We start from the raw sequence: 20,313 nt of genomic DNA on the forward strand, positions 1-20,313 counted from the left end.
ACGCAGAGCCAGCCCTCCTCTAGCAGGTCCGTGCGTACAGAAGGCAGCATTTCTCTGCCTTAAACATCCCAGGGCTGGGCACCAGACCACCAGGGACCACGCCTCCAGCTTGGAGGCCACGGAAATAATTCAAGCTGGACGCCTTGCCCTGCCCCGCCTCTCCTTTGGGAACCCGGGAAAGGCTCTGGCCTAGGCTCTCCCCTCCCTCTGGTGACTTCTGCCTCCTGACCACCCTGGAGCCTCCCCACGGGGCTCTGCAAGGCTCGTGAAGTGCCTCCCGTGGCGTTACACTCGGGGATAAGGACCTTGGTTTCCTGAGCCTCTCCTGTGTCTCCTCCTGCGGCAGCACCTGAGCATCTCACTCAAGACCCCAGACCAGAGCCCGCTGGGTGACACATGGGCCATGGGCCAAGGCCTGGGGGAACCTGCACGCACCACACTTAACTGAGCCCGCTCTGCTCTCGAGTCATTCCCACCGGGAGGAGGGGCCCCGGACACAGCCTCCCCCGCCTTCCCTCCTCTCCCCCACGTTCCCCCTTCGCCTACGGAGGACGGGCAGTACTGCACCAAAGGCATCAGAGAAAGACTGGCTCTTTCATTCCAAATATTGAACAGATCCATGGCCTTAAGGATTTTTTTTTTTTTGAGTAGACAATAAAAAATGCTTGATTTCACACCCTAGAAAGCAACTTAGTTTCTCACCAAAACACTTTGAAATTCACACGCCTGATTTTCAGAGAAATCGCTCATCCATCTCCTTTATTACAACAGCTTTGCCGCCGGCACGACACCGTGGGGCACCGCAGTGACTGGGGTCACTGTGCCGGCACATACAAACACAGATCAAGTATTGTAAATAAAATATATTTGAAATGGTGATCTCAACCTAAAATGGAAAAGGGAGGTTCCCTTGGAAAGTGTAATCATCTGTCCATGTACCAGTTATGTAGTTTTCCCTCGTCACACGGGATGATCATTGGATGATGTCACGTGGAGGGGCTCATCTCCACAGGGCAACTGTGAAATGCGGGGTCCAGACACAGCATGCCGGCGCACGACCACCCACGGGGCTACTCGGTAACAGGTGTGTAAAGGCAGATAAGCCAGCTGAAAGAGGTGGGAGTGCAGCCACGTACAAATCTCATTTTCGGAAGCCACTAGGCAGGTGTGAATGTTACAGCCCCTCCAGGGGTCACGCTCTGGGCGTGACACACATCCGAGCGTGTCACCTCCTGGACAGCAGGCTCTGTTTCTGAATGCAGTGGCGTGGAGGCGTAAGGTAGAGCAAAATTAGGAGGGCAGGGTTGCAAGCTCTCCCACGTCCACACAGAGAGTGACTGCAGCTGGTCGTCCTGATGGAGGGTACGCTGGATGGCAGGACATGGGACACACAACCCCTCCTCAAAGCCGGATCCTCCCCCGTGCAGGGGACAAACTACGCTGGCCTCCGCAGGCACGTGACCTCATGCTCAGTTCTCAACGCTTCAAGTTCACCCCAAAATACCCTCAGGACAGAATTAACATAGACTCCAAAAGTCACTAATGAACCAGCCCAGAGTAGTTAAGGCAGAACTATTTTTAATTATTTTTAATGCCTCCAAAAGGGAATCTGCACATGCACGTTCCAATTCTAGGCAAGTCTGTGGTCGACGACACAGGCGGACAGTTCTGTAAAGGCTCCCCTTGCTAACAGAGCCCACCAGCTACAAAGAAGGCAACACCTCTGGATCTTCTTTCACAGAAAGAGTAAAATTTCATCCATCTGTTGCAGGTTCTGACTTCATGACAATGCGAATTAAATAGGAAAGCATTTGCAATCACGGGGGTAAAACACTCTTTAAAAAAATAATACTTCACCAAGTAAAGCAAAATCTTTTACGAAAATAATTCTTTCACTTTTCAAACTGTTCTCTCCAGAGGCCAATTTTATAAACAAGGAAAGGAATCATCTTCTGCCAACACGAAGAATGTCACTCGGAGTATTACCCACTTGCCCTTAACCCAAGCGGGAAAAGCGAAGGAGAATAAAAAGTATTACCCATAAACTCTGAGAGAAGGTCAGTGTCGTGAGAGACACAGAATAAGGCTCTCTGGATAGTCTAACGTCTCTATCTTTTTGATGTGTTCATGACAGTTATAATAATAGAAAGACGACGGCTAAAATGCTCCTAACAATAACCCAATCAGAGTAAAATAATAAATAAGAGTATCTACAAAGCACATAACGTCTTGAAATGATTTTCGTAAAACCGCCTCCTTTCTTTGGAGCGCTCCCAGCAGAACTCGACACCATCACCACGGGGCGGGAGCTCTGCTCGAATCCACACTGCCAGCTGCACCCGGCTGGAGAAGGGAGCTGGCGGAGCGTGGCGCTCCTTCCCAACACTGCCCTAGGAATGCTGCCTAGAATCTGAATTTAAGGCATTGCAAAGTTAGAGAGAGCCAGACAAAGCACATTCTAAATAAAATGCCTGCCACAGATGCATTAAGGCATAAATAGTCCAGCCTTGGGCCACAAAAATGGGGGGGGGGGGGAATTATACCAACTATCTAGGTTATCTTTCATCCAAGGAATTAAAGAATTTATGGGCTGCCCATCAGACCCGCCGGCAAAGACTGCTGGGAGACACCCCCAGGCCGAGCCAGCACAGTGAGGGGGGAGACCCTGCGGGGGCAGGTCTCGAGACCCCCAGCCTTCCCGCCGCGCGGGCACAGGTGGCACACCCCGCCGCAGGTGGCAACGGGCCCCCCTCGGCCATGTCCCGCGCATCGGGGGTGCCTCAGCGGAACGATCATCGGCGGGGAACGCCCGGCAGCCACCTCGGCACAGGAACCAGGCAGGAACTGCGAGAGGGGACAGGCAGGGCAGCACGGCGACTGGCTTGCAGCTGCCACCAAGCGATGCCTTCCCGCTCTCAATGCACCCGCTGCCTCTAAAGTGCGCCACTCATACCCCACTTAGAAATGTCCACCCCGCGGCATGGGGCAGGGAGAGAAATGCCCCTCAGATTCCTTCGCTCTTAAGCAAATGACCGCACACCAGGCTGCTGAGCTCCTGCTCCATGGCTCCCAAGGCCTATCCTTTAATCGGGGGCGCCGGTCTTCACATGACGTCAGGAGGCTGCTGACAACATGTTAGGCCGAGGAGGAATGGACATCCTGGTTTTCAAAAGGCGGCGGCGGCTCTCTCCAGAAGGTGAAGTTACTGAAAGTGTCTGAGCAGGGGAAGTCCGAAGAATGGCTTCTTTTCAGCAATGGGAAAACGTGGTCAACCACTTCGCAGAGTCTCACATACCTGCAGGGAGAACGGACAATGTCATGGCCTCAGAGGGACCCCACTGCCCTGGCCACGCGGGACACCTGCCAGTTTCCCCTGCACTGTGCCTGGAAGCTAGGAGAAACCCACAACCCTGGGAACAGACCACCCCGCTTAACCCGGTGGCAACTGTTCTAGAATAATTCCTCACTAATTAACAGGAAATCAGTGTGGGTGCCAAGTAGGACTCAGATAAGGCCCCCCGGGCGAGGCGGGTGAAACCTGACTTGGCACAGAAGACCAAAGAAGGGGGACAAGTGGGAAATGGGGGACAGGAGGAAATCGGCGTGGCCGTGGACAGCCGCCTGCCTGGGAGCTCACGCCCGAGCCTGCAGGAAGAACCACAGATAAAAGTGCGTGTTTGGTGCAATACAGACAGCGCTGCTGCGCAAGGAAATGACCCTGGGCCTTGGGTTAAGGAGACACAGACTTGACCTTCAGCTCTACCATTTACCAGCTGAGTGACCTTGGGCAAATGGCTTCATCCATTCTAAGCCACAGTCTCCTCAATTGCAAAGGAAAGGAAAAGAAAACTGCCCCAGCGTCCACAAGAGAGTGAAATAAAATAACGTATACAACAATCAAATAACATATTCGGTGCTCAGTGAATTTTTCTACGTCCATTATTAACGTTAGCCCTCGCTAATTATTAGCCTTCGGGAAGAAGCCTTAGCTAGCCCGAGGGACAAGAGAGCTGGGATCCACTCCCACACCACATCGCTCCCACACGCAGGAGCTGTGTCACCCTGGGCAAGCGTCTCGCCCTCTCTGGGCTTCGGGTCCTCCATCTTTATGGCACATGGAGTGGGACCAGATGAGTGTTTCTCAACATTCCCTGCAACATTCTCTCCCTCCATCTTCTGTGTATTCTCAAGATGCTGTGTCTTAGTCTCCTTGGCCTATACTACAGAAAGAAAGTTGCTGTATTGAACATGCATTTTCAGACCTCCGGGCGCCTCCAACCAGAAACTCTGACAAGCTCAGGCCTCTCCACATGTCCCCAGAGTCTCTGCTGACCGTCACGGGGTCCCTCTCCAGTTCCAATTTGCTAAAAACCAAAAAGGGCTTTCGAAACAAACTCCAGGAATTAGCATGTTCTGAGGCATCAAATACCTTATTAACTAAGGATGAGAGTGTATATTTAATAAAGGAGCCCCAAAGGGCTTATGAGGAACATCGTGCTTGCACAGAATGGGGAAAATCTCCCCTAACAAGTAAGAATTACGTCTTTCCTGGGGATTAAAACAAATTTTTAAAATGCCTCCTGGCTTGAAGACCTACTTGCTTGAGTTCTGTGGCTGTGGGAGGCAGCCCCTCCCCACGGGGAGCAGCTCACAGCGTGTCGTCAGGGTGTGCGACAGGCCCCCGACCCAAGCCGCCCAGTGCTCTGGGAGCCAGCCGCACCCCATCCGCGCCCCTCGCGCACACAAGCCACGGCAAAGAGCACGGACACCCCCGTCTGCGGTGGGCCCCTCCCCATCTGATTTCTCGGACACAGTGTTCCCAGATCCAAAATGACCATGCCAAGTTAGGTGCCGGAGACAGCGTGTGCTCTCCAGGGGATGGCGGGGCGCTCCCCCACCCCCGGGGAAGGGCCTCCTGTCCTTGGCCTTGCATGAGACGGCGAGGCGCCAAGTTCCTCCCACACAGAGATCCACCCAGGCCAAGGTGACTGAATCTCAGAGTCTCAGAGAATGGGATAACCCCATAGGCCTCCGGGGTAAACCCTCTTGGGGTTGGGACCCCATCCTGCCACATTTCTTGTGACAAACCTGCCACCGGGCTGTGGCCATTTCTGGGCAGTGTCTCATCGGTTCATGGGTTTTCTGGCCCTGAAGAGCGATCTCTTTGACCTCCAAACCAGGACACGCTTTCACGTGGGAGGGTGCAACACTGGGGAATGTGGGAGAGAGGGTCCCCCGATGCTGCTGGGGCCACTCCGGACATGGCCGGGGGAAGGGATCCGTCCCCGCTCTTGTTCTGCCGGCCAGGAGGGAGCCCAGCTCTGCCCCCTGTTCTGAGGGACGGGGGAGGCTCTTGGCTCTGTCCTCCTCTCTCTCCTGGTGTATCCTGAGAACTGCTTAGGAACAGGCATGACTGGGGGAAGGAGGCACGTGGGCAGGCCCCTGGGCTCCCTCCAGCCTACAACTGGCCCCCATCTAGACTAAAGCAAGCTTGAACGGGCGTAAGGATCACCTTGGATGTGAAAATGTGCTCTAGCAGGAACCTAAACCTCTCCTCTACCTAAAACCACTGGAGGTGCCTGGAGAAGGCCGTTCCCTGCGAACCTGCGAGAACCAAACCCCTAGTTCAACTCCTGCCCACGAGGCGGGCTCCTGCAGTCCTCCCTGGGGTCACTCAGGGCCATGGGCTCTTTTCTAGGTCTGCGTAGACGGTGCAGCCCCTGAAGCAGGCACGGCAGGGCCGTCTACCCGGTGCCCCCCGCTGGGCAACGCTCACCCACACGAGGCCTGAGGAAATGCTCTCCACCCTCACAAGAGAGGACCCCGGAGCCAGCACACCCAAGTCAAGGAGAGTCTGCGCCAACCAGGACACGTCCTTTCAGACACGAGCCGACTCAGCCCACTGCCCCAGGGAGACTCTGGGGCTCCGACCGCAAGTATGAGAGGAATTCTGGCAATTTCTGGTGAGAGCAGTGTGGCAGGTCGGCGTATGAAGACACACAGAGTTTCTCGTCCGTAAATACAGCTTCACATGACACCTCGATTCGGTTACATTTCCAATTCGCAGGCTAGGCTTTCAACCCTCACTTGGCCGATCGAAACCACTAGTTTTGAAATTCATGCGGTTCCACTCAGTAGCAGAAGCTAACCACTCATTTAAATTGTTGACCCAGAGGGGCCTGATTTAATGCAGATTGTCCAAAAATTAAGTTTTGGACAAACTGCCAGGAGTTACACTGTATTTTCTTTGTAGGAACCCAAGATGAAAATATAGGCAACAAAGGACAAAAGGCAGAGTGTGAACTGTGAACACGGTTCCAAGATGGAGACTCTAACAACGTAAGGACACAGCGACCCCCCAGCACGTGCACGACACTCACGAGGAGATGTTGGTCTTTGCGTGTTCCTGTACGAGCTCTCCTTTGGGATTGACGGTAAATATTCTGTTCAAAGACACTCCTACTTGCTTATATGAATACACATCCTGTATGTGGGAAAGTAAAATTAGGGGGGGAAAAAAAAGAGCGCATTATAAACACAAATATGGGATATTTCAAGTTTGATGCACTATTATAAAATTTTCATTAACCAGAACTCTACTTCCAAGTACTGCAGAGAAAAAAGTGTCTCTGGATGTGAAATTATTAAATCAGTTTCCCCCTGGGGGCCTCCGCGCTCATCCTGCTAGAGCTGAGCTCATGAGTAAACAGGCTCCCAGGGCCCCCTGCGATTCTGACAGCCCCTCGGGCTATGCTCTGACCTAGTTTCAAAAGGGGGATCTTCTTACTGGGAAGTTAGCACCGAACTATATTATCCAGAACGCTAAACTCTCCAGCAAGTCTGGGTGTACACCTAAAAATCTCCAAGCACTTCTTTCACCATATGCTACAATGTCCTGGAAACCTGCGATGCCCAATTGCGCCATGTCGTGAAGGTCTGGCTTTGTGTTTCTCTGCCGGTAGAAAGGGTCTAATCCTATTCTAGGTTCTTCTTGTTCGACTAAATTAGCAAGTGGTTTGGAATTTGAAGGTTCTAGCCCCACATTTCAAGCTTCAGACTGAAACCCACCAGCCAATCGTCAAAGAAAACTAGAGACCGTGAGGTAACTGCGCATCTCCTCACAGCTAATTCTAGCGGGATGGGAATCTGGCTCCCCGTGGAGTCAAGACCCGCCCTGCAGATGGCTGCTGTCAGAAAAGGCAGTTATTTCCAGAGCTCTTATATACCCCCGATTTACTACTTACAGCCGGTCGGTTTCCAAAAGCAGCATAAAAGGGTTCTGTATTTGGAAAAAACAGGTTTTTGATGTCTGTCAAACACTGGACTTTAAACTTCTCTGGCTTCTTCTCAATCACTTCTCTGTTCAAACAAATAAATAAATAATGGATCAGCTTGAGAGGAGAAGCTTCCTTACCATCAAGCTATTTTTAAACTCACAGAGGGTGAATCTGTACTTTCAAGTCTTCCCACAAAGAAAAACACTAAAGACAAGTGATTTTACGAAAGACCTCCGCCGGTCATCCCAGGAACAAAATTCCAGATGCAGGAGAAGAGAGAACATCTCCAAACTCGTTTTATGAGGCTAACCTAGCCTCATACGCAAAACTGAAAGAGGAAAAGCATGAGCGCAGTGTGGGCCAATCTCACTCATGAATGTCAGTGCAAACTTCCTAAATAAATAAGCATGTGCAAACTGACTGCTGCAAAGCACCAAAATTTGACTTCAGGAATGCAAGAGAGATTCAATACTTTAAACCAACGAACATAGTCTAACACATTAACAGATCAAAGGAGGAGAAAACATACCATATTAATAGACACAGACAGGTGGTTGATACGGTTCAACACTAATCAAGGTGAAAAATCTGAAACCCGGAATAGCAGGGTGTACTCCGAACCCACAGCGAACGTCCTGGTAACAGTTAAACAAGAGCTGGCCATGACCACCATTTCAACCCAACACTGTGTGGCAGGTCCTCGCTGGCTCGGTGATGGAAGGAAAACATAGTAACGAGAATTGGAAATGAAGGAAGGGAAACTGTCACCAAAAAAGGTAGATTCAAAAAGAGAATTTGCAGATGAATGATCATCACTAATAAGAAATCAATAAGACTGCTGGTTATAAAATCAGTGTACAAAAAAAATTAGTGTACACGAATCAGTTGCACTTTCATGCATCAGAAGAAACAAGCAGGTAAAAATGTAATTCTGTAAATAGTCATTTAAAATTTACAATGTCTAGGAATAAACCTATAGCAGAAGATGCGTCAGACTTTTATGGATAAAATTATAAACTTTATTGAAATAGATTAGGGATGTCCTAAATGAAAAAAGACACCATATAAGTGAATTGGGAGACCCAATATTACGAGGAGATACCAACTCTCCCTAAACCGAACAACAGACCCATTGTAATTTCAGTCAACCTCTTGGCAGGATCTTGTCTGTATGTTTTCATAAAACTCGATCATCACAATTGCACAGAAGAAAGAGCAAAGGCCAGAAACCAAATCACACCTTTACGGACACTTGATTTATGAGCACAATGACAACTCAAAGCAGGAGGAAATAGGCCATTGTTTCAGTAAATGATGCTGGGACAATGGAACATCCCTAGAAGGGAAACCAAAAAAAAAAAAGGAGAGATGATGGGTCTCTGCTTGATTCGCAACAATCAGTTCCTGGTGCGTTACACACCCGCACCTGAACGTGGAAGGCAACACCCTTCGGATAAAATGTAGGAGCCTCTCTCTCTGCCCACGGCCAGGGAAGCCCTTTTTAGAACCCAAACAGCACCAACTACAGGGGAAATGATACGTTCAAGCACAGGAAACGACCAGTTTATGTTCATCACAAGCCATAAACTGGGGAAGGCTCTTTGCGACACTCGCGAGAAAGGCTACAGATACAGAATCCATCACACACACAAACCACAAAGAAAACCGGGGAAACACTCGAACAGGCGCTTCACAGAAGATGAAGCCCAAGCGGCCCGTAAACACACGAGGAGAGACCGTTCACACCCACCGGACTGTCCCCGGTGCAGATGGCTGACGACGTGTTGACAAGAAAGCAGAGCACGGAGAGAGCCTGGACTCCGCTATGCGGGCAGAAATGGGCTCAACCACTTTGGAAAACGGTTCGGAATGAGCTAATAATGCCGAATCCGAGCATCCTCTGTGGCCAGCAATTCCAATCCCAAGCGCGGACCTCACAGCAACTCGTGCCCGTGTGCCCCAGTGCAGACACCGCAAGCACTGCTTTGAATGGAGAGATACTGGAAATGACCCAAGTATCCACAGCAGTGGGTCGTCCTATACCAGGACACCACACACGAGTCAGAGCAGTGGGTCACAGTCCCACTCAGTGTTCATGGGGACATGACGCTGAGCGAGAACCGCAAGTTCCAGAAGAACGTGACGTGTTCCCATAAAGTCCACACGTGGGCATAGTTGACCGTATCGGTTAGGCCCCCGAATACGTGTGCTAGAACCATTCCAGAAAGCAGGGAATGGTGAACTCGAGATTCAGGGAGCGTGGCTACCGTCGCTACTCGGTGGGGAGGGATGGGAGCGACCAGGACTCCAGACAGATCGGCCGGACCTCCAGCTTTAACCGGACGGTAGGCTCATTGGTGTTCACTAACTAATTCGCACTTATCCCTCGTACGTAATTTAGAAATATTCTTCTGTGCCTACTCAAAGTGTAATCTGGATGGTGGTGATGGTGGCGGTGGACGGCCAACCCGAGCGTCGTTAAGACCCCAGGCCTGCTCCTGGCTCTGCACGGACTTCCACGGACGCCAGAGCCTTCCCTAAACCAACACTGAAAGGGTCCCACATTCTGCATCTCGGGACCCCACTGCTGACAGGGCAATTATGCAAGCACACTCCCTGCACAAGTGTGTGTGTGTGTGTGTGTGTGTGTGTGTGTGTGTGCAGCTGGAGGGGAGGAGGATGTCACGGGCATCTATACCGGGTGAGCAGGGCACAGTAAGAAGGCACCTGCGGCCCTGGGCCACCAGCGCCCACCTCGCAGGCAGGTGCGCCAGGAGGAAGCAGTGAGGATGACCGACAGCCACTGAGGTGACCTGACTGTGCACACAGTGTCTGGTCCTAACTCACCCTTGAGGTAACTTTACTCCAGCAAACGACAGAGTGGCATTTATCTGAGTCTCAGAGCGCCTCAGAAAACCCCAAAGGGGAAACGTGGTTACTTGTGAAACAGCTTCTTCCTTCCCAGAGCGAGAGGCCGGTCTCTGCTGCTGCCGAACCCCAGAACTGCACATCTGCTCCGTAACCCAGTCTTGGGACGTAGCAACGGCGAGTCCCCTGTCATCAGGAGATGCCCCCAACCCCCACCACGAGACTGAGCCCCACGTCACAGGGGTGGGTGTGGCACCCTTGGAGGCCCCTGTCGCCACCACACAGGAGGGCAGGTAACGAAAACTCAAAGCCAGTGTCCACTTTAAAAGGAGAAGCTCCCGAAGCAACAGATGAGCTGTGGGAAACAGATTCCCTCAACTTCTTTTCTCAGACATGTTTCCTAGAATCATGGCACCTCAGGGCTGAGAGGGGACACCTGAGATCATCTAATCCAGCCCCCGCGTTCACCAGCTGAGGGCAGCGACTCAGGAGAGGGAGGCACAGGCTCGTCACCCCACCAGCCCGTCGCCAAGCAGCATCAGAGCCGGGGGCTCCCCGCCCCCACCTGCCGACCGTGCTCTACCCACCGGGTGTGTGTGCCTCAGTCCAGCTGAGACGCAGGCAGGATCCTCAGAAGCGCACCCAGTTAAAGCACCTTGCTAGGGTAGGTCATTCTGGCTCATGGCAGACGGGCCTGTCAATTCTAGAAGCTCTGCAGGACGGCTGACCCACAGACGGCTCGGGCTAGAATGCGGGGCTGGAAGGCCCCGGCTGTTAGCCAAGGACGGTCGGGAGCCCCTCCAGCTCCCGAGAGGGAGCACACACTGGGAGGTGTCCTTGTTTGGTTGAGTGAGTCCTCACAGTCCAAGATCGGCCACTTTTGATCAATCATGGACAGTGGGAGTTCAGTGAAAAAGATCACATTAATGTGTATTTAGTGGTAGATACCGAAGTACTAATGTCTGTGTTTTGCCTGACCTTGCAAATCGTCAGTCCTTAATACGTGATAACGAGTAGCTTCCTACAAACTGTCGACATACGTTGGGGACCCCAATTCATTAACATCTGGATGCTACGGAGGCCTACGCTGGCAGGACAGTTCTCAGGACTTAAAATACACAAGGGATCCAGAGGTTTGCCTGAATTTCCTCCCCAGAATGTGCAAGTTCCAGTGTGAGAACTTTTACTACAAGGGAAAAAAACTACAAATCACACTAAGCAAAGCTGCAATGGAAAAGGTATCTGCAGAGCGGAAGAAAAAGACCCAAGAGGAACCAACATGGCGCTTTGGGCCCATCTGGATTTTTCTGTTGTCGGCACAGTGAGCAGCAGGTCCTCAGACTGAGGAGAATCCCACCAGAGCGTCTCACGGTGTCTTGAAGACAGAACTACCTGATACTTAGAACCAGCCTTTGGCAGAGCCAACGTCCTTCATGACCACAACAGATGGTGTTTTGAGAGCAGCCTGGGAAGCTGCCCTGGGATCAAGGTACAGGGAAGCCCCGTCTTCTCCTCTCTCCCACCCCAGGAGGCCAGACTTAGTTTGGTGTGACTTCTCTGAATGCGGCTGTGATAGCAAAGGGAGGAGGTAATCAGGCATTGGCTGGTGATTGTCAGAGGACCAGTAAACCAAACCGTGGGCGGCGCCTGGGCGGCTCAGTCAGTTAACTGGCTCAGTTCATGAGCCAGTCAAAGTGTGCCTTTGGCTCAGGTCATGATACCGGGGTCCTGGGATCGAGCCCCAGGTTGGGCTCCCTGCTCTATGGGGAGTCTGCTTCTCCCTCTCCCTCTGCCCCTCCCCTCCACCCCCACTCTCTGACTCTCTCTCAAATAAATAAATAAAATCTTTAAAAACAACAACAAAATATGCCACCAGAACTCCCAGAAAAGACAACTCTTCTGGGAGACAAGGGCCGGGTAGGTGGTGGTGGCGGGTAGAAGGGCCACTTAAGCCAGCCCAGGTCCCCAATTACACAGAAGGCAAGTTGACTCTCAGAGTCGCTAGGACTCAGCCCGGCAGCCACCCTCAGAGGGAGGACAGCAGGTGCACAGGCTTGAAGTAGAGAACACTGTTCCAGAAAAACGAGGACAGTTCAGCGTGACTGAGTTTTAAAAACTGCAAAGGAGGGCAGGGGGCCGTCAGGAAGAGTCACATGAGCTGAGCTAACGGATCTGGACCGGATCCCGAGCCCCGTGATGAGCTAATGGAGGGTGAGGCCGGGTGACTGAGCCAGAGCTGCATCTCACAGGGAACTTTCTGGCGCCTGCTGTGGGGCAGGCATATGGGCTGCAGCAGAGCAGCTGGGAGGCTCTTCTCACCAGCGCTGACGGGAAGAGGAGAGGGGCCTGGAGCGGCCCGCAGCCCCGGGGTACGAGGGGGCCCCCGCCGAGCGCCATACCTGTGCAAGGCCGAAAAGAGACTGCTTGGGCTCAGCAGCAGGGGCCCCTGAGGCAGCACCGTGCCCCTCTCGTTGACCCAGTGCAGGTAGCCCCTCGTCATGTCCGCCATCCCGATGGCCCGCGCAGAACAGTAGAGAAACTTATAGCCGTTTCTGGAAAAGAGACAAAGCATTCATGGGTCATGGCATCACACCACGGAACGGCTCTGCATACGCACAAACCCTAACCCGGATGTTTCACACAGAACGGCACTGTTGCAAGCTTCCTTCCCCACCTGGAGGCCACATTCGAGAAAACACTCTTCTGCATTGAGAACAGAGCCTAAATGCATTTCATAGTCCCTTACGGGGCACTTTCAATTCCTTCACTTGGTTTAATTCTCACGGGAACTTCGTTCAGTAGGTATTTTCTCTCGTCTTTACTGCTAGGGAAACTGAGGCTCTTCACCAACTGGCTGACCTACCTGTACCCGTCCCGCTCCCTGCACAGGGCCCCACCGCCACCTGCCAGCACCGAGCCCACCCCCTTACACACGCCGTCGGATTCTCTCCTCGGCTGCGTAGTTCCTACAAGCACGTAAATACACACTCCACCCTCTCTCATCCCATCCTGAAACAACCACTGCACCAAAGGCCCCCTTCTCAGGTTTTCCCTCTCTCTAGACCAAATCCCATCCCCCATTCCCTTGGCAGCAAAATCCTTCAAAGGGCTGTGTATCTGCACTGACTGCACGTCTCAGCCCTTCAACCTCCTCCAAGCAGACTCGTTCCCCTGCCTTGCTGTCCCTGCGGGTCCCTGCGATGCCACAGTTCTCATGTGAACAGACCTCCCGGCAGCACCTGGCATGGGGGACCAGTGTTCCTCTGGAACCCCTCTGTCCTGGCTCCTGGGACCATCTCCTGGTCTGCTTCCCACACAGGTCCCCTGGCTCTGTCTCCACCCAAGCTCCATGGGCACAAGTCCTGGGGTTCTGGGGGTCTGTCCTCCCCAGCACCTAGCTCCCCAGGGGATCGCACCCACTCCGCGAAGGCTCCATACACCACATCCAGACTGAGGTGGTGTGTACAATATCAGTGATGCTATGATACAACACAGATAAATATGGTCTTCATCCCCACATCCCAGCATGGAGCTTCTAAGCCCTTAGAATTTCCAGAGTGACGGGTCATTTACTACTAGAAACAAGTCCCTCCCTCCAGCTCAAGATTATGCTAATGAGGCAGTCCTTGGAGGGGGGGGCTGGTTGCCATAGCAACCAAAGAGCAACCAGAGGGTTGGAAGTTTCAGCCCCACCACCAGCCCCACACACACAAATCCGGGGAGAGAGAGAGGGCTGGAGACCAAACTCAATCACCAATGGCCAAGGATTTGATCAGTCATGCCCACATAATGAACCTCCACAAAACCCCTAAATAATGGGGTTCATGGTTCGAAGAAGTAGGTGAATGCATCCACGTGCTGGGAGACACCCCAACCCCACGGAGAGGAGACCCTTCCAGACCTTGCCTTGTGTATTGTACCTCCTCACCTGGCTGTTGATTAGTACCCTCTAGAATAAACCGAAGAGTCTGCCTAAGTTCTTTGAGCCATTATAGCACATTAACAAACCTAAGATAGGGGGTTGTGGAGACCCCTGATTCAAAGTCAAGTAGGGGAAAAGCGGGGGTAAGCCAGGGACCTCCCACTTGCAGCTGGTGTCTGGAGTGGGAGGTGTCTTGTGGGCCTGAGCGCCTAACCTGTAGGGTCTACCCCATCTCTGGGTAGTTGGGGTCAGACGTGAATTGAATCGTCAGACACCCAGTTGGTCTCTATAGAGAATTTCAGAATTGCTCCGTGTGACAGCCCCATGTGCTGGGTGTCCGCAGTGTTGGGCGTGAAAACCAGATCACAAGATGTTCTTCTATCAAACACAACTTTACGACTTTATTAGGGCTCCATTTCACTTCTTTAAACCACTGAAAGCTTAGTGTGCAACGTGAGATGTGCTGTTAATATAAAATGCATACCACATTTCAAAGGCTTCCTATAAAAACAGAAGATCTATCCCATTAAGAATTTCTATATCGATTACATGTTTAAATGCTAATAGTCTCCATAATATTGGACTAAATAAAATACACTCAACATTTTTAAACTCCATCTTCCACTCCAGGCCTCTCTCTTACGCTCCAGGCCAACACGTGCAGCTGCAAACCGCCCACTACTCACGGGGTACACAGCAGCACCTCCCACGTGACGCACCCATAGCCCAAACACGCACAGGTGCTCCGGCCGCGACCTCCCCACTCAGCACGCGGCACTCGCTCGCCAGCCCAGGTGTGAGGCCAAACCTCAGGACCGCCCGGGTTTCTACTTCTCCTCACAACCACCACCCTCCCGGCCCCCCTACATCAGCGGGCCCCCTCATCCCACCCCAACAAGGACCCCAAACCACCCCCCCAAGTACCCTGTCACCACCACAGCCCTCGTGCACACCTCTGGGGCAGGGCCTCCTGCCTCTATGCCCACAGCGACCCAAATCAACTCCCGGAATCCCACACCAAGGCACTCAGGAAGGAAACTCAAAACCCGCTCACATCATCCTCAAAACCCTCCAGAATCTTATGTCTTTCAGATATAATCCAAATTCTTTGCCATGACCTATAAGGCCGGCGAGACCTGGTCCCTGCTCCTCTCTCCAACCCGTCAGCTCTGTCACTCTGTCCCTCTGTCAGAAGGTGCCCTGTGCTCATTCCTGCGCTGGGCACCTGCATGTGCTGTTCCTCCTGCCTGGAACACTGTTCCCCACACTCAGGCCCACTCCCTCCCTCCCCTCACATCACCTCCCCAGAGGACCCTCCCCTTGCCCCTCCATTTAACAACCACCCTCTCTCGCCCTCATTCCAGACACTGAAGACACCGAGCCCTTGCTCTGCTTTATTTTTCCTAGTGACACTCGTCACTAATATTAGAGGACAGTCCCTTGTTTGACAGTATTTCTCATGAATCCATAAGCCCCCTGAGGGCGGGGACTTTGTCTCATCCCTTGCTGTAACCCCAGAGCCAAACCCAGTGCTCAGCAAGTCACAGATGCTTAGTAAGTATTTGCTGCATGAACGAACACAAACGACCCACTTCCAACCCGGCTCACTGTCCCACCACAGACAGTCTTTGCTGGTCAAGGAACTCATCTCGACACTTGCTTAATAAACAATATGCTCTCTAAAACCAGGAAACAGGAAAGTTTTAAGACGAAGAGAATCCAGAAATACCAGCTTGTTTGGAATACAGGGATGCATCTGAAAATCAAGCAACCTTTTTAATTAAACATCTTTGTATTTTAGCTGTCTAATTAATGCAATTAAAAAAAAAAACACTATTTCTGTATATAGCTCCTCACATCAAAGTTCCTAAAAGCTGCCACCTGCAGCGGCTTGAGATGCTAATTTTATTCAAAACTTGATTTTCAAATACATTTCACGGTCTGATCAGGCCACTGCCTGGTTCTCACCGTGCAAGTATCCTGCTTCAAAGGCCATTACTAAATGTGGCTGGAAAATCAGCTTGAAGACATCCCCTGTGGGGGGCGGGGGGAGATGCCAGTTGGTGGCGGAGTCTTTGCCCCCATGAAAGCTGTCTGTGATCCCACCAAATGCTCAAGTGGCACCAAGTCACCAGAGCTTACTCTCAAGGGAGAGGCTCGGGGTAAGACCTCACACTCAGAAGGGCAATGCACCCCATCAACGCACCCCCAGGGGGCGCTCCCGCCCTGGGCCCAGGCTGGCCTCGGGATGCACGCGGGGCCAGCCCAGCCCTGCCCTTCTGGAACAGAAGAACACATGGGGAAGGCAGAATACAACACACACACGCAGGGATCCCACTTACTCCCCTCATATCTCAGCAACTGCAACAGGGCTTGGGGAAATACCAGAGCCAAAAGGAAAGAACATTCCACGTCCAGGCTTCGCACCAACGGTTTCTCCATCTGTCCCAGCCTCTGTATCTCTCTTAAAACACTTGGCCCAGGCCAATATTAAAATAGCTTGGAAAGATTATCTTTGAGGCTATCTGCCAAGATAAGCTTCTAGGCTGAAGTTTCCCCACTACTAACATCTTGGACTGGATACATAATTGTTGAGGGGCAGGGCAGAAGCCCTGACAATGCCCACTGTGGGACATTTTAGTAGCACCCCTGGCCTCTACCCACTAGGTGTCCATGACACTCCCCAAGCGGGACAACCAGAAAGGTCTCCGGACATTGCCATGGGTCCCTGGAGGCCAAAATCGCCCTCGGTTGGGAGCACTGTTGTGGAGAAAAGGACCTCGTAGCCCCATTTGCAGGCCTAGAGGAAGGATAATTCCCTGCTCCCGTAAGGATGGACGGCTCGGTGCCAAACTTAGACTTGTGCTCAGCCTGACTCTGCGATCAAAGTCTGCTCAGTCCTGGGGCTCTCGGGGAGGCCCAGCTTGGAAAAGCTTGCCCCGCTAGGGCGCACACCCCGGTGACCGCAAGCCCGTGACCCGTGGCTCCAAGTTTTTGGCCTGGTGGAGGCCTTGGGGGTCACCTGGCCTAATCTTCCCATCTCAGAGATGAGGAAACCAGAACCGGGAATGGGGACAAGGACCGTGCATCCAGGGCGAGCCTTCTAAGGGCTGTCAGAGAGCCCAAGCCCTCCAGCATCCCCTCCGACATCCCATCCGTACCGGCAGCAGTCATGAGCGCAGTCACCTAAGAAGACCTTGAGTGGAGGAGGGCACAAGCACTGTGGGCAGGAGAGCGGAGACCCTACCGAGCCTGCTAATGAGGAGTCCACCCTCGGCATCCTCTTCAGGCCACAGATGGACCCCTCCACCCAGCACGGGTCGCTAAGTCATCGCACCCACACAGATTTTTAGTTATACCGATATAAAAATATGCATCAAGTAAGGTGCAAAATCAGAGCAATTATTGTCCAGATTTAGCCCCCAAAAGATCCACAGGCTCAATGATCTAGATATTTTGGGAAATAGTCCTTCACTTTCCTTGTACTTACTGAACATACTGGAACCTGAGGGAGGGTTTTATGTCTGCCACTGGTATTTGCTCTAGTTGTTTTGGTTTTTCTTTCTTTAAGAGAGAGCAGGTGAGGAGGTGGGGAGGGATGGGGTGGGGAGAGAGAGAATCCATGCTCGGCATGGAGCCTGATGTGGACTCGATCTCACAGCCCTGAGATCATGACCTGAGCTGAAACCAGGAGTCAGACACCTAACCAACTGAGCCACCCGAACGCCCCCTCTCTTTTCATCAATAACCACGCAAGCTGTTTTCTACCCTCTGAACAACAATCGGCTCTACAGATAATTTCTCACAGCTGACTGCGTTCAAATAAGTAATTACATTTGGCAAAAAAAGTAAACAAAATTGCCCTCGTTCTCTGTTGTTTTCAGGCAAGAGGCTATCTACAAGACTGGAGTTCCCATCAGATAAATACTGCAGGGCCTAAAATGTAAGTACAGCCTAAATTCAGAAAAAGCAGGGTAAAGGCAAAGTGATTAGTCGGCCAGTCCTAGAGTTAACAGCATCACGTTTCTAGTCCTCGGGCACGCTAACCCTCTCTCCACCTAGGCCTGCGGGCAATCAATCCCATGAGGACGTGAGAATGACCTGGACTCATGGGAAGAGGGAGCCCCCAGCGTGACCAGTCCTGAGTCCCTGCCCCTGACCCACGGCAGCCGCCCGGGGCCCTGGAGGAGGAAGCACGTGGGGCGCTGCCGGGATGGGGGGGTTCAGTCGAACCAACAGTCAGCCACGGGAGCGCCCCAGCGAGCCCCGCCTGCACCGCCACTCCACGCCAGGCCAAGCCCCGGGTGTCCACAAAGAGCTCAGTGAGGAGGGAAGAACGGCCTGGGGTTGCCCATTCTGGCCTGGAAGGGCGTGGTGAGGACTGTGACATCTTCACGGGGCCTCACAAGCTGAAAAATGTTAAGGCAAAAATCCCCCTCCGCCCGTTCATCAGAACCAAGGATGCTCAGCTGTTCTCTGGTAGGCTTCCCTACTTTACTTCCCAAAAAATCTCTTTTCTGGGGGGTGGGGGGAAATCAACTGTGCCTTTTTTCTTTTCTTTTTTTTTTTTTTTAAATGTACAGTAAGAGAAGGAGTAGATTTATGTTCCAAAGCCCAAAATGATTCAGGCTGTGAGCTTCTCGGTATCCTGACTCATGAGGGTTTCTTCCGACTAAAAATAGACGCAATGTTCAGTGTTGTGCCAGTCCAGAGCTCCTCGGTGGATTAGGTCAGCCACGGTGAGGCTGTGGGGAAGGCACCCGCACACGCGCCGTCCACGGGACTGCAGAGGGCAATCAATCCGGCTCTACCGATCAGATCTTCAAAGGCGTTCGTCCTGACCGTGAGTCCTACTTCTGGGAACCCGCCTTACAGCAGCCCCTCCCGACATGCGTGTGCCTTCTTATTTATTTATGGGCTCATCATACATAATAAACCTCCATGTAAGTGCTTTGCACATCAGTCTGGGAACCAGTGAAAAAAACTGGAAACTCCCTCCTCCGGGCACCAACAGAGGACTAGTTAAAAACAGCATGGTTTATCCACATTATATAACGGGGGCCGCACTGGAGAATGAGGTAAATCTTACATGTAAGGGACAGAAAGACGCATTACTAAATAACGCAGGCATGCATGTGTCGGGGGTCGTGGGGAGAGTGGAAATGGATTTTAAGGACACCGGGACGGAATCAAACTGTGCACCGTGGCTCCACTCCGGGGAGTGGATTAGCTTGGCGGCAGGGCGGAGAGGAAGAAGATACGACCCTTCCTACTCTCCAATTTCTCTCATTTTTCTTATTTCTCTTCATTTTTTAAAGAAGCATATATTACTTCTGTAATTTTTTGAAGAAGAAATCTGGAAAAGTAAGGTCAAGCCAATGAGGGGGGCTCCCTAAGAGATCAGAGGCCCTCAGTCCCACCAGGGTACGAGGCCCCATCCCAGCCACCCCGCCCCCACTGCAGCGTGAGGCCCAGGCGGCCAGATGCCGTGTCTACTTCCCGACATCCCAAGCCCCTGTCACTGGGCCGCACACAACAGGCACTCAATAAATGCTGGGTGGGTGAATGAATGAGGGGCAGGAAACTACGCTTCATTCATCGGTGCTCCCAGAGTACGGGCAAAGCTCTCAGTGCCCACTCCCAACCCCCACTGTCACCTCCGTGGGCCAGGGGTGAGTACATCAGCTTGGGAATCACGGGCCCGGTTTTCCGGCCTGACACCCACTTAGTGTGTAATTCCTCACCTTCCTCAGCCAGGGAAAGGTGGGGTGTCCTGCATTGGCCTAAGGCACCTTCCAGCTCAAGTGGATGGAGAACAGAAAGCACTAGAGGGAGAGGTTTCACGGATGAGACGACGCTAGTCCACAGAAAGATGGAGAAAGTGACAAGCCAGTGTAGGGAGGGAGAGAGCCGGACGGGCCCCACGCCAGAGCCAGACCGGAGTGAACGGAATGACGGTGGCACTGAGCAGCCCAGGCCTGAAGACACCCTGCCCCCCGTTAGCGGCTGGGAATGCAGAGCGACCACTTCTGAGGGAACAAATGATATTAATCCTTACAGTAATTTTGAAAACCTAGTAAGTGAAGTAACACGTGTCCAACAGAGGCCAGCAGTTTAAGATCCACGCTCCCCCCGGACATGCCAGGTATGGCCCCAGAGCGGCCGCTGTCCTGTGTTCCGGCCACACAGCGGAGGACCCCACCCCCACCCCCGCCCCGGCCAGTGGACAAGAGGAGCACCGCAGCT

General features: G+C 52.5%; 1 protein-coding gene across 4 annotated transcripts in view; it reads right to left on the reverse strand.

Annotated features, from left to right (window-relative positions):
* Positions 1-734: 734 nt before the first annotated feature.
* Positions 735-20,313, reverse strand: part of LPIN1 (lipin 1) — a 130,131-nt gene continuing 110,552 nt past the window's right edge. For all 4 annotated transcript variants that reach the window (XM_080813327.1, XM_080813326.1, XM_080813329.1 and 1 more), the window contains 4 exons: positions 12,545-12,697; positions 7,245-7,359; positions 6,381-6,484; positions 735-3,295 (listed from right to left, as the gene is read on the reverse strand). In XM_080813327.1, the coding sequence (XP_080669453.1) occupies positions 3,136-3,295; positions 6,381-6,484; positions 7,245-7,359; positions 12,545-12,697 (532 nt within the window). In that variant the 3' untranslated portion in view covers positions 735-3,135. The remainder of the gene's footprint in view (positions 3,296-6,380; positions 6,485-7,244; positions 7,360-12,544; positions 12,698-20,313) is intronic.

The sequence above is a fragment of the Martes martes genome, assembly GCF_963455335.1.
Source record: "Martes martes genome assembly, chromosome: 9".
NCBI lineage: Eukaryota > Metazoa > Chordata > Mammalia > Carnivora > Mustelidae > Martes > Martes martes.